Source organism: Vicugna pacos, chromosome 8 (genome assembly GCF_048564905.1).
Source record: "Vicugna pacos chromosome 8, VicPac4, whole genome shotgun sequence".
Classification (NCBI taxonomy): domain Eukaryota; kingdom Metazoa; phylum Chordata; class Mammalia; order Artiodactyla; family Camelidae; genus Vicugna; species Vicugna pacos.
In genome coordinates, this window is record NC_132994.1 from 10,075,297 (window position 1) to 10,090,534 (window position 15,238).

The window sequence follows — 15,238 nt, forward strand, 5'->3', positions numbered from 1 at the left end:
CTCAGGGTCTGCAGTATTGTGTCAGAAGTTTGCAGGAACCACAGGATCAATACTTAGCTTCTTCACAGAGGGCAAAATTTACTTGAGCATTTTAGCAGAAACTTGAAACTTGAGGACTGTAAGTGATTTTCACATGAATACATAAGCAAAATCAGCAAGATCCATTGTCCCTCCAAAATAAGCTGGCCTTGAAAGTTAGAAGAGTAGGATATTTCTATAAGCTATGATTAACTGTGAAGTATATTTCTTTGGAAAATAGTGAGTGGAGTCGGTTTAGTTGTGGAGGTGGAAGTGAACAGGATGTGAAACTGAGGCGAGAACAATTATGCTAAAATTGCTGGCCAGCCAAGCTAAGGCTTGTTTTCAGGAGCTGACAAAAAGGAAACAGTGCTTTCCCCTGCAGCTGGACTTTTTAGTCCCCCTCAGATCATCCTGGAGAGGCAGGTACCTTCTCTGTATCCAAGTTGGACCAATCCCATCAAGCCACTGCTAATCATTTCTTACATTAACTTAACTTCAACTAACCTGTTTCTGCTTCCAATTTTTAAAATGTATATATATATATGTATATATATATATTTATATATTTTTTCTTAAATGGAGGTACTGGGGATTGAACCCAGGACCTCATGCATGCTAAGCATGTGCTCTACCAGTTATATTCCTCACCCTTGCTTCCCAACTTCTAACCCATCATGTATACATTTTTGACACCATCTCCATAGGTTTCAGGATGTGGAGTTTAAGTAAATACACACTTTATAAGTAAGAATGGGATTTTGTGAATAAATCTGAGTTATGTAGATGATGAATTATAACTGTACCTCACAAAGGCATGGGGCATGACAATTTTCAGAGCATTTTTCCAGCCTGGCTTGAATGATATGGAAACCGAAGTGTTACGCTGGAGCAATACTGGGTCATTCACAGACTAGAGGCAGATTCCGTCCACGATCTGCTTGAAAATAGGTAGGGAGGACAAGTAGCAGGAATTCACAGAGACCCACTGAGAGCCTAAAAAAAAATCCCCCCAGTTTAGGAGAAAGCTAACTTCAGAAGCTAGGGGTGCACTGAGGAAATATCAGGGACAGGAATATAGATTTACTTACAGGATACATTAATGATACGTGCCAGCTGTGCTGGTTGCCGAAACATGGGGTATCTTTCTCCCCATGATTCCTAGGGGTGCTACGTGTTTGGAGCACTTTTTATCTTGTTAGATTCTTACCATGTCTGAAGTACTCATAACAGAATCAGCTCTAATTTAGCCCAGCATCTTTGTTTTCTGAATCTTCTGCTGCCCGTGATTCTAATATTACAAACCATGAAACAACTACTCTTTAACTTTACTGCACTCATGTAAACCTGATCTTGGAATATGTTGGGAGTTCTGAGTAAAGAGAATTGTGTATAAAGAGAATTGTATAGCATTGATGCATATACTGCCACAAAAGAATGGTATTTTAGCTACTCACAGGGAGCAGAATTGGAACAGAGTAAAACAGGTTAAACAGCAGGAAAGCTCTGCCTTTCTTATGCATAAGGACTTATCACAGTTCTTGCAGAGAAGAAAGATGAACTTCATATTGCGTACCTGTGGGGCTGAAGTTACAGTAAGATAGTGCTGGCTTGCTTAACCTCTTCCTGAACTTGGGCAAATAATCTCTATATGCTTTAGATTTCTAACCTACAAAGGGTATAACAATAATTCCAATGCCATAGTTTTGGATTCATGTTTGCTTGTTATATAGCTTTGCTTTGTTTTGAAGAATTAAATGAGAAAATAGATGCCGAGAGTTTTGCAGAAGGCCTGGCACATTGTTAGCTGTTACTAGGATCTAGTACCATTTTATTTTGAGATTTAGGACTAGGAATAGGATAGGAATAGGATTGTCTGATTTTGCAAATAAAATATAGAACACTCAGCCAAACTTGAATTTCTGATAAAAAAAAGTATGTAATTTTTTTTCTAGTATAAGTATGCCTCATGCAATATTTGGGACACATGAAATATAAGTGGACAAAATATTTCTGTTAAAAGACAATGATTGCCAGGTTGCATTAACACAATGTACTGTTTTAACGGACACATTTAAGGAAAAGATACAGAGAAGTTGAAATTTAAAAGGATGGAAAAAAGTTATATTATGCAAACCCTAACCAAAGGAAAGTTGATATCCTACATTAATAGATGAAGTCAGAGGTATGCTGGTAAATGTTCAATAAACAGCTCTTGAGGGTGGATGAGAAGGTCTGAGTTATAGCCAGTTTTCATGTATTAAAACTACCCCATGGCTGTTTTCAAGCCACTGATGTGCTATTGATGAACACCAAGCTGGGAAGAGACGTGAGCATTTGGCTCCTGTAGTTAGTGTGGGCCACTTCCAGCACACCAGGGGACAAAGTCCCTTATTTGGCAGAAAGCACTACAAAGATGAAGACAGTCACATTACAAAGACAAAAACAGTCACATAATGATACAAGTTTATAAGTCATTAGAGAAATGTAACATGTTATAATTTTATGTACTTAATAATATAACCTCAAAATATATGAAGCAAAAGTTGACAGAACCATAAAAAAGTAAAATCTACAATAATAGCGGGTGGATTTTAAGAGATCTTTCTTGGTAATTGATAGAGCTAGCAGATAAAAATCGATAAAGATATAGAGGATTGAAACATAATTAAACTTGAGCTAATGGACATATGTGACATTATAAAATAAAAGTCTATATTTATGTTATATATCAAATATATCTTCTTTTTAAGCACAGGGAGAAGATACAAAAATATTGAGTACAAATTGGACTATAATGCATGTACATTATGTTCTCAGACCAACAGGGAAGTAAGCTGAACACCAGTTTTAAAAAACAACTGGTAAATCCCCTTATGTTTGGAAATTAAAGCAAAAATACTTATAAATAACCCATAAGTCAATAAAGAAATTATGCTGGGTATTAAAATATCTTTATCAAATGGTAAGAATAGTACATAATAAAACTTCAGGAATATAGCTAAATCAGTACTTGAAAAGTAAACTTACTTCATTAAAATGACTATTTTAGAAAAAGAAAAAAGCTATTAATAAGCTAAGCATCTATCTCAAGAGGTTAACAAAAGAAAACAAAATAAATTCAAAGAAAATACAAGAAAAAAGTAAGAGTAGAGGTTAATAAAGTATAAAAAAGAGGATAATAACATAAAAGAGAAGAAAAAGAAATATAAAAGCCAAAACTTTTTCCTTTGAAAATACTAATACCAAAACCAAAAAATAACATTGATCAAGTTAGAAAGGGAAGACAGTTAATTACTACCAGGATTGACAATGAGGACATCCTTATGTTTTCTAAAGACATGAAAAACTTAACAAGAGGATATGAATAATGTTTTGTCAATAAATTTGAAATTTTGTGTGAAATGGATAAGTTCTAGAAATATACAGCCTACCAAAATGAATATATGAAGAGGCAGGAAATCTAGTTAGTTAAAAAAAATTGAGTTAATAGTCAAATATCCTTCCATAAATATAACTTTTTAGCTTCACTGGAGAGTTCTATCAAACATTTAAGGAAAAAATAACTTTATTTTCATTTAAACTCTTACAAACTTGACAAGGAAAGTGTGAGAATAAGAGCATGGTCTAATCTTGCTTAAGAATTAAACATAACAAGTTGAAATAAAATATTAGCAAATGGAATCCAGTAATGTGTGAATAAAGGTCATGACCAAGTTGGATTTATCTCGGGAATGGAGGGTTGGCTTAATATTTAAAAACTGATTAATGTAATTTTTCACATTAATGAATCAAAGGAGAAGAACCACTTGGCAATCCCAATAGATATAGAAGAAGTACACAATACATTTCTATATTTATTCTCACATCAATCAGAATGGCCATCATTAAAAAGTCCACAAATGACAAATGCCAGAGAAGATGTGAAGAAAAGGGAACCTCTTACACTATTGATGGGAATGTAGTTTGGTGCAGTCATTATGGAAAACAGTATGGAGATTCCTCAAAAGACTGAAAATAGACTTACCATATGATGTAACAGTTCCACTCCTGGGCATATATTCAGAGGGAACTTTAATTCAAAAAGATACATGCACCCGTGTTCATAGAAACACTATTTACAATAGCCAGGATATGGAAACAACCTAAATGTCCATCGACAAATGACTGGATCAAAAGGCTGTGGTATATTTATACAATGGAATACCACTCTGCATAAAAAAGAATAAAATAATGCCATTTCCAGCAACATGGATGGACCTGGAGATTGTTATTCTAAGTGAAGTAAGCCAGAAAGAGAAAGAAAAATACCATATGATATCACTTATATGTGGAATCTTAAAAAAAAAAAAAGATACAAATGACGTATTTGTGAAAAATGACACAAAACAGAAACAGACTCACAGAGATAGAAAACAAGCTTATGGTTACTGGAGAGAAGGGAGAGGGAAGGGATAAACTGAGAGTTAGAGATTTGCAGATACTGACTAATATATATAAAATAGATAAACAACAAGTTTATGCTGCAGAGCGCAGGGGACCATATTCAATATCTCATAGTAGCCTATAATGAAAAAGAATATGAAAATGAATAGATGTATGTATATGTATGACTGAATCATTATGCTGTACACCAGAAATTGACACAACATTGTAAGCTGACTATACTTCAATCAAAGAAAAAAAAAAACTCTTAGGAATGGAAAGGATTTTTTAAAAAAAACCTGATACAGGGAATTTTCAAAAACAGAATGAAGTCTAAAACAAACACTATACTTAACATTGGACTGTGAAAGCATTCTCTCCAAGATCAGTAACAAGGAAGGGATGGAGGCAATCACCAGTTTACTTTAACACTACATTGGATGGCCTATGAAGGGCAGTAAGGAAATATAAAAAGAGAAAAGATACAAAGCCTGAAAAGGAAGAACTCAAATTTTAAAAAAATTCATAAATGATATAATTTTTAAGCAGAAAACTCCAAAGAATTGCTAGTGAATTTTCAGAATTAAGCTCATTCAGCAAAGCTACAGGACATAAAACCAATTCCTTTCCTACATAGAAAATGGAATGAGAATGCCGTTTACATGGTCACAATTAATATCAAGAAGCTAGGGATAGGTCCACCATGTGCAAGCCCTTTAAAAATAATTACACAACTTTATTGTAAGGTACTAATAAAAGGAGAGATAGTCCATGTTCTCGGGTAAAAAGACTTAACATTATAAAGGTATCAGTTCCCTCCAATTTGGTCTATGGATTCAACACAACTCCAATCCAGCCTCAATAAGGTATTTTTGTGGAACTTGGTGAGCTAATTTTAGAACGTATGATGGAAGAGTGGAGGGTCAAGAGTAGTAGACACTCCTGTAGAAAGAGAACAAAGCCAGGGAAGCAAGATTTACAAGATTTCAAGATTATAATAAATTTGTAATAATTAAAGCAATGTGGTAAGGGCTCAGGGATAGTGAAATGAACAAACCCATGTTCATGACGGAAGAGATATCACAGGGCAGAGAGAAAAGGAGAAACTATTTACTGAATGGTGCTAAGACAATTGATTATCCATATTTTTTAAAAAGCAATTATTTTCCTGCTATACACACAAAACAAATTCTAGTGGATTAAATATGAAAAGTGAAACTATACTACGTTTATAAGACAATATAGGAAAATATTTTTGTAACTTTAAGATAGGGAAGGATTTTTAAAGTAAGACCAAATGCCCCACAAACCATGAAGTTAAAAGCTGATAACTCAACTACATTCAAATTAAGAATGTGTGCCCATCAAAGGCTGCCATTAAGGGAGTAAGAAGATAAAGGTACAAATTGGGAGAAGGTATTTGAAAGGTAATGTAACTGCAGAAGGACTGACATCCACAACTTTCAAAGAATGCTCTAAATCAGTAAGAAAAGACATACATCCCAATGAAAAAAAGGGGCAAAATTCTTGTTCAAGCATTTTCTAGAAGAGAAAGCACAAAAGACCCAAATTATATGAAAAGATGGTTCATTAGTAATCAGAGAAATGCAAATTAAAACCCCAATGGGATACTATTTCACCCCCCACGCAGACTAACAAAAAATAAAATGTCAGGCAATACGAGTGTGGATGGGGATTTGGAATAAAAGGGATTCTCACTCAAAATGCCATGAACACTTGGGGAGAGAGTTTGGTGTCACCTGGTCAAACTGAAAACACGCATTCTTCATGAGACGACCATTTCTCTCCAACTCAGTAGAGAGAGAGAGAGAGAAAGTCCTAGAGGCTGGGGAGAGTCCAACCTGGCATGAGCACCAGGGGACTCACTGGGGACGCCTGTCCAGGGTTGTGTGCAGTGCGAAGCCCACCGACAGAGGAATGCAAGCGTGGTGGTGTATCTGCTCCTCAGTATGTCTCAGATGCCTCTCGTGCATCATGGCAGGCCCTCTTAGCTTCACCTCTCAGACTGACTCTTCACAGCCTCTGACCCAGTACAGGAGACGCCGCTCCCTGCTTCATGGCTGTGCCCTGGTGTCTGTTTGCTCCTGCCCCGGGATCTTCCGTGGCTGCTGAGGTGCGAGAAGCACAGAGACCCTCCCGCCGTCCAGGGACGGCGCACTGGGAGTGTAGGGAAGTTAATGTCCTTTGAGGTGAACTTTTGAGGAGATAGCTTATGAACTTTGTCCAGTTACCCCCCAGGCTCCCAACCTCGTGGGCAGTCTGGAGATCCTGTAGTCTCTGAAGACAGTTCCTTGAGATCAGTCAATTGGTTGCCCTTGATACCAAGTGGTGGCCAGTTTCGTAAAGCATCTTTTTGTTGTTTCTCTCTCTTTCCCTGCCTCACTCCTCATTTTCTATTCCTCCTGGGTCCCTGACAATGCACCTGCCAATGAAGAGGAGCAGGGAAGCTTTTGCCTCAGGGTCTGCCATACGCAACAACGTGGCTGACTCTTAAAAACACAATGTTGAGCCAAAGAACTAAGTTGTCAGAGAACACATATCGAATGATGTTATTTATAGAAATGCCATAAACAGACAAAACCAAGAAATATGTTATTTAGAGAACACATCTATAGATGGAAACACCAGTGGCAAACAATGACATGATGAACTCAAGATTCAGGACAGGAAAGGGGAAGAGATCCTGGCAGGACAGACAGGGGTCTTCTAAGACACTATTCATGTTTTATTATTTAATTTGGGACGTGAGCATTTTACTATTATTCTCTAGATACCACCGATATGCTTTGTACATTCGTGATGTGTATTTCTTAAGTAAGGAGATCTGCAGAAGCAGTGAGGCCGGCCGCGGCGGGGACTCACGCAGGTGCTGCAGGCAAGGCTGGAAGGAAGATGCAGGCAGATCGTAAGGACCCTCAGATGAAATGACTGGATTTTATTTTGAAGGCATCGGGGAGACTTTGGAAGTTCTGTTCTTTCCTTATCTTTTTTTTTTTTTTTTTGGTCCAGCAGAAGAAGGTGGTGTACAAAGGATAGCAAGGCTAGTTAAATCTAGAGAAATACAGGAACGTTTCTGAGCTAGCATGGACAGGATTTGCCACCTACTGACTAGTTTTCATGGGTTTAGGAAATGGAGAAGTCAGAGGAGACTGTTACACATGGTCCCCTACAATGAGGATTAAAGGTAAAGCTGGGTTAAAGGAGCATCTGCTCAGTCAAGCTGATGATGTGCAGATATGCTGGACCAGGCTCACACTGGTGTCAGGGTCCTGACAGCCAGTTGTTCACGTCCCCTTTAGAAGATACCACGTTGGTAGTTTGAAATTAGCCATCTCAGGAGTCTTTATTTACACTATTGATATTGGCAAACACTTTTTTTTTTTTGCTTATTTTATGAGGGGGAGGTAATTAGGTTTATTCGTTTATTTATATTTGGAGGAGGTACTGGGGATTGAACCCAGGACCTCGTGCATGCTAAGCATGTGCTCTACCACTTGAACTATACCCTCCCCCCAGCAAACACTTTGAATATGGATTTCTACCCCTCAAAAAGATAGTTGCGAGATGTTTATCAGCACATGCTTGACTGGATTTGATGACACAATAGATACGAAGAAGAGAAAGACAGATGTCTTAGATGATACTGAGATCCCTGACTTTAGAGACAGAAGGTGACAGTGTGCAATGAGACACAATGCAGGAAGCAGAGTGGTTTATGCCAGCAAGGGGGTGCTGGTGTTACAGAGAACGAGACGGATCTGGTCCCTGCCCTCAGGAAGCACCTAGCTGGTTTTCAACAGTGTGCATTAGAACACTCTGCAGCTTCTTCAGAATATTCCTTTAACCTCTCTATGCTTGAATATGCAAAGGGCTGTTTATGTAGGAGTTAAAAGAAACATTATGAAGGGAATAATTATATAAATCATCCTATCAACCTTACTAAACAATGAGACTGCCCCTTCCAAACTGGAAGTATATTTATAATATAACACTTACTGAGAAGAAAAAGGAGAATAAAACAAATCCTCTAGTGGCTCATAATATAATGACCCACTTATCATATCTTTCCAGAAGGGCAATAAATCATGCTTCTCAAGCCTGGCAGCCTGGAAGGGTCACCTGGAGAACTTTAACAATCTTTCCAGCTTCTTCTTATTACCATTTTTAAAATTATTTTGGATTTGTTTTTGTAAGTCTTTTTTCCCCCCTTTCTTCTTTTGTTCTCTTCTCTTATGATTTGATGACTATCTTTAGTGTTGGGTTTGGATTCCTTTTTCTTTTCATGTGTCTATCTCTTATAGATTTTTGGTTTTAGGTACCATAAGTTTTTTGCATAGAGTGTTTTGAGTTGCTGACCTCTTCATTTTAAAAACTCTGCATTTGTATTCTCCTCCCCTCACAATGATTGTTTCTGATACCATATTTTAGATCTACTAGTTGTGTGTATCCCTTAACTGCTTATTGTGGGTAGAGATGATTTTACTTTTAACCTCCCTAACAACTTGGATCCCGCTCCAGACAAATTAAATCAGAACCTTTAATGCTGGAGCCCCAGTGTTACAACACTAGCAAAGATAGGACTTTTTTTGTTCTTTCAGAAACAAGAGAGAACGAAAAGCATTGGGGTAGATGCAGAAAAGCTTTGAGGTGGAAAGAAGAAATGTCAAATGAAATCAAATGACCTTGCTGTTCTCAGTGTGGAGGGGGAGGTGGTGATGGTCATCGTTGTCATCTTAGGAGCTGGTGTTTATTGAGCATTTTTGTAGTAGATATCTCACTGGGTGCTTCCTAAACATTCTTTCACTCTTCTCATCAAAGCTCCATGAGGCAGACACTGCTATTACTATTCCCATTTTATAGGTGAGAAACCATAAGATGGAGAGATGCATGAGGCCCAGCAGTCTGCCCAGGTCACATAGCTAGTAAGTGAGGGAACTCTTCTGTGCAGCTGTGTGCTGGGCTGAATTAAAGCTTTGGCTCTTAACTGTCCCCTTTTGTGAATGAGGGAGAATCAGGCTGAGGTTTGAGGAGAAAGGGACTCTTTGGAAAGCAGCGGGGGACCAGGTGAGGGAATCAGAGATGAGTATGAGTGTGCAATAGCGTGGAGGGTCCGATGAAGGTTTCCGTGCATGAACTTGTTTCATAAAAGCACCCTGTTTGTTTGGCCCTCTCTGATGACACTCGGTAGCTCAGAAATGAGAGTGGAAAAGTGAAGCTGAAGTTTCTCAAAGTGGGTTTAACCAAGCGTGTGGGGCAGAAGGTCAGGAAGCGAGGTTTCTATTGTGCTAATAAGAACACCACTGAGAAAGGCTCAGGACCTTGGATTAATGCGTAGAACCCTGAGGCCTGGATGGGCTGAAGAGCTGGAGAAATCGGGAGGGGCTGAGGGGCTCGGGGGTTCTCATGAGAGCGAAAATCACATTCCATAGCAGAAGGAGCAATGACCAGAAAGGGGTGTTTCAGAGCTGTACATCTCGAGCTTGAAAACGCTGCAGACCTAGAGGTGAAATGTCAGCATTCTGATAGAGAGGTAATTTTGGTTCAGAAGAGGCTTTCCCTCCATCTCTAATCACACCCATTAGGCTGGGTACTGCCTTTAGATACATAACGCAACCTTATATAAGCCACCTAAAAATCGCACCAGGAATGAACAACTCTACTTCTCTGAAGAATTCATAATGTCATACTTCTTTCTTCTTGAGTAATAGACTCTAAACGCGGTGCTTCCATTGTTAGGGTAGAGCTGAAGGATGTGGCCAGCTATCCTGAGCTCAGTCACACACAGAGACCTTAGAGATGGCCCGGAACCGGCAATCATCTGGTGCTGTTAGCAGAGGAAAGGGGGCTTTTGAATTAATAGTAAAAACCATAATAATTGCACCATGATCAACAGGCTAAGTAGCTGTAAGATAGGACTGGGGACAGCTCAAATCCCAATTTTGGTTCTAACCTTCCCACCTCAAATGGTTTTTAGGAACATTATGTAATATTCTCTGCCTTAGGTTCCTGACCAGGAATGAGCACATTGTCAACCAACCAGTGAAATCTTAAGAAATAAGATTAATTAAAACTTGTTTGAGCTTTTATAAGAAAAATACAACATTACGCTAAAGGATTGTTAATATGATTGCTATCTGCAAAGCATTTGGATCAGGTCTGAATGGTTGTTTGGAAATAGCGCCCTTGGGTTTCAGAGTTGGGCTTAATTAAATGTAACTTGTGTTTGTTCATAAACGCAGCAGGAGCCTTAAGACAGACAAATTAGCCCTAAATATGTTATTTTCTGTATGAAGTTAAAGGATCTCTGAAGCAGAAATAGTCATTAATTTCGAGGTACTGACTTTTCTCTAGAAAATTTCTTTTGGTTTAGTTTCCTTTAACCCTTCTGCTGGAGGGGCAGTTATGAAATTAGTGGGGACTAAAGGTGGCTGCATGGAGAAAACCAAATTGGAATGAATTATGATGACTTTACAAGGCACACCGAAAGACATTGTTTCCTTAGGAGTGACTGAATCTCACTGGGAGAATATTTATTATCTACTGAATACAGCCACATGCTTAGAAGTTTTCATCACTGCTCTGTAACTCTTTCATATTCTGCCCACACGCACTGTGGCCAGAAGACAGGTGCAGCCACGGGAGTATATTCTCAGTAAATGTTTAGAGCGATCCATGCTGCAGCTCAGATCTGACACTAGCATTTCCATATGTGCATTCTCATTACCGTGGCTCTGCCAGTCAGCCATATCAACTCATTGTAGGATGAGCTTCAGCAGGCAGGTTGCCTTGGACCCAGAGCAAAAAGCACACCCCTCCTCCTTTATTAAAATGGTTCCATCTGACTTGGCGCTCTTGATTTGTGAGGCTAAAATCGCAGTGACACTGTTTCTCACTCTCAGACAGTGAGCTCAGATCCAATGGTTGCTGAAAACTGTCCACTTTGGAAGATTGAAAATTTACATCGAGTTCAGAAACTCTCCTTCCTTTCAACCAGCTGCTTCGGTCTTCCAAGGGTTGGTGTAACCAGTTCCCTCCCCACAGCCACACAAGTGCCTTCCCTATCCTGAAGCAAGGACAGGTAGCATGGATGGAGACCTCAGGTGCCCTCAAGTTTGGAACTTCACAGTACAGTGATGGGGTCAGGACTTTTATCATGGCCATTTCCACCTGAATCATAATATAAATCTAGAGATTACTGTGAAAAACAAACTCTGTCGCCTCATATGGATTATTTTGTAACAGCATAACATCTGTGAACATGACTGAGGCGCCAAACGTATACAGGATCTGAATTTTCAGAGAGGATTGGCGTGTAAATAAAGTTGATATTTAAGGTGGCTGCACACTCATGATTGACAGAAAAGGCCAAGAAAGCAAAATGTCATGTCAATGCATCCTAATTAGCTCACACATGTAATAGTCCTTTAGTGGGATCAGCAAAATAAGCATGGAAGGGTCCAAGGCAGCAACTGCTTTTTCTTTTTAAAGTACATAATCTAATAAGTGCACTGCCGCAATTTGTTCAGTTGGACACAAAGTGCCTTCGGTTTACAAGTCTTCAATTTTAAGGACATCTTTTCTCAGATATAATGGAACAAAAAAATCTGCCTTGGAGCTTTTCAATTACGCTGTTCTGAGACCATAGCAGAGAGGAAAAAAAAAAAAAAGATCTGCAAAATTAGTGTGACTGTCATTGGGAGCTATCTCAGGTATACAAATGAAGCCACGTTCTCTGTTCACGGAGCTGCAATAAGAGAAAATACCTGCCTGGGTAATTTTATGAAATGAGAGCATATCCCAGTAGTAAAGGATCAGCAAGAATTGGAGAGTCTTCAAATGCAAATTTCCTGACATTTCACAGCTACTAAAATAGTCACCCTACCTTCGTGAACTAATAATAACTTAGTTAAAGGTTTCACTTAATATAACCAAACGCAATGCAAAAAGCCCACGCTCTGATAAACACCATTTCCATTTTAGGGCTTGCTAGGGGTGGAATGTCTCTCTTCAACTTTCTCTCACACATCAGAATGTCACAAGCAATTAGGTGAAATTATTTATGTGAAATGGAAAAGTAAGTGAATAAAGCACTGCTGTGCACATCAGATGTAACCAGCATCCCATTTAGGAATATCGAAGAGAGGTGTCCTGGTATCTTGATGAAGTGACTGTTCTTTGAAATTATTGAACTGTCTTTCATTGCACTAAACAGTTTTACCTAATGAATGTTTTGAAATCAAAACCATTTTGTTTTTATGTATCAATGGAAAAACTACATTCAGAATCTGCAAAACTCAAAGGAAAGCTTTTGAAATATTGGCATGTCTCTGAATCTCTTAATATTCTGTGTTGAGTACAGGGCAAACACTCCGCTTATGGAATCAAATTGGGAAAAATTACCTACGGGCATAGGAAACCTTTTGAGAAGAAATTTGATAATATGAACCAAATACCATAAAACCATTTATATTGCTTTGACTCAATAATTTTACTTCAGTGAATTTACGCTAGGCATCTTTAATACTGAGAGAAGCTTATGCACAAAGATGTTCATTGCAATGTTATTCATAATAAGAAAATAATTAGAAACTATGTCTCTTTTGTTGAGTATTAAGGAAAAGCTAATCATGAGATATCAACTGAAAGGAACATTATGCAGCCAGTAGAATGATGCTTGTCAAAACTAGCTAGCAACGTAGAACACTCACATGATGCAATAGATGTGCACAAAGCCTCATATAAAATTGTGTGCAATAGAGCTGCAATCGTGTAAACACCAAAGAAGCATAGAGAAAAGACTGAGGAAACGTATGGCAGTGCTCGCATAGACTGTGTTTGGACAAGTGTACTATGAGTAATTTTTTATGTCTTTTGATTTTTTAAAATAATTGATAATTTTTTAAAAAGAAATTCTTGACTTTAAACCCCATGGTTATGCTCAACAGCTGGTTGTATTGAATTGAACTCGTCTCTCTCTCAAAAGTGTTTTCTATGTAAATACACTCATGATGGTTAATTAGTCTCAACTGGGAAACCAGTCTGGCGAAAGTACATAAACTCTAATTAACATAGATCTCACTAATTAATTGATGATTAACAGAAATTCACAGATCTGAGATTCTTACAGAATAAAAAGCCCCAAAGCAGTAAACAAGTAAAGATTTTTTTATTATGTAGTTATAATGCATATAACAAGTTGTAGTTTTTGGTGAGCTTATTTCATTTAACTTTTTACCTTTAGTTATGCTATTTGTAATTGTTTGTAATAGCTGATAAAAAACATATGAAAATAGAAAAAAATAGTTATGTTAGCTAACATAATTAAGCAAACAAATTGACAAAACCCAAAGCTGATTTGGCCGGTCATGTTTCTGAAACAGACAAACTGGTTTGCTTTAGTAGATTAAGCTCAGAATATATTGGAATCCCATCATTTGTTTCTAATTAAAATGTTTTTATAAATGTAAACATTGATATAAAATTGACAATTGAAAGGGAAGTTAAGTAAATGTTTCCTTCATTCATTATATTTATAGATAGCAAAAGATAAAAGGAATTTTTATGTAATCTTTTCCAGAAATTTTCTTCTCCCTCCAAATGCAACCACTAAAATGTTTCATATAAAATATTTATGAGTTATTTTTTGACTTAAATGCAACCAACTATGTGTTTTACTTTTCTATGGGCATTTTAAAACCAAAGCTTCAATTAAAAGGTTAATTGTCCAAAGCTATGTCATCCTTAAAGATGAACTGAATACTGTTGATTTCAAATGTTTTAAAAAGATAAAGTATGTTATAATAATCAGGCTGATACTTAAAAAGTTGAAGCTTTCTTTAACAGATTATTTTTAATACACTATTTTTCTTAAACATGCCTGTTTTGTGGCTTGCTTTAGTTTTAGGTTCACTTGAAGATCTGCCGTAAGAACGTGCAGTACCTAGTTCTTTCGGGCATACAGTTTAGCAAGCAACCAAGTTTCTGAGTTGGTGTCATCATGAGCTCTGAAGATAAAGCACATTTGCTATTTTCTAACAGAAAGCAACACATGATTTAACTATGAGATGGTAAGAAATACATTTTTTTGTCTGATCATAAATGATAAAGTACTAATTTCATTTTTTCATGGACCTACGAATGTTATTGATATGAATGATACAAATTTGTTTTCAAAAAATGTTTTATAAGAATAAATACGATGCAGTCATCTGTCCTATTTTGTTAACATAAATGGCACTTAAGATTATGCAGTAAATAGTCAATCAAGTGAAAACCATTTCCGACAATCATTTAGTCGATTAATCAATCAATTAACCACATAGGAGGTCTCTGAGATACAGTGGTGGCTTTCTTAATTTTGAACGTTCACCTGTGTAAACAGAGTTCATATATAAGCGATTTAAAAAAAAATATTTAAGCAACTTACCTCTGTTTCCTTGAACTTGGAGAAAAATCCATAGAACAAAAATAACCCTTCTAGTTTCCAAATACATTCTGTGCACTGGTAATTCTGGTAATAATCACAGAACAGCCCCAAATCTCATTTAAAAAAATAAAATGACAAATATTAAAAAAAATTAAATAGTTACATCAGCTGAGTGAGGACAACCTTCTTGGTTTACCTTTATGAGGGTGCTAATTTATGAAGAACACGAGGCAGTGCCTGTTCTTGGAATAATCTCCTTATCTGGCCCTCAGGTGTAATCTCTGCTTACGGGCCAGCTGGAGGAACCTTTATCTCATTAACCTTCTGGAAGAGCATCTGTCAGCCCAG

At 37.4% G+C, this 15,238-nt stretch overlaps 1 protein-coding gene across 1 annotated transcript in view; it reads right to left on the minus strand.

Annotated features, from left to right (window-relative positions):
* IMPG1 (interphotoreceptor matrix proteoglycan 1) overlaps positions 1-14,957 on the minus strand; it is a 99,018-nt gene extending 84,061 nt beyond the window's left edge. Inside the window, exon 1 of the mRNA XM_072966279.1 lies at positions 14,891-14,957. Within this exon, the coding sequence (XP_072822380.1) occupies positions 14,891-14,957 (67 nt within the window). The remainder of the gene's footprint in view (positions 1-14,890) is intronic.
* Positions 14,958-15,238: the final 281 nt, after the last annotated feature.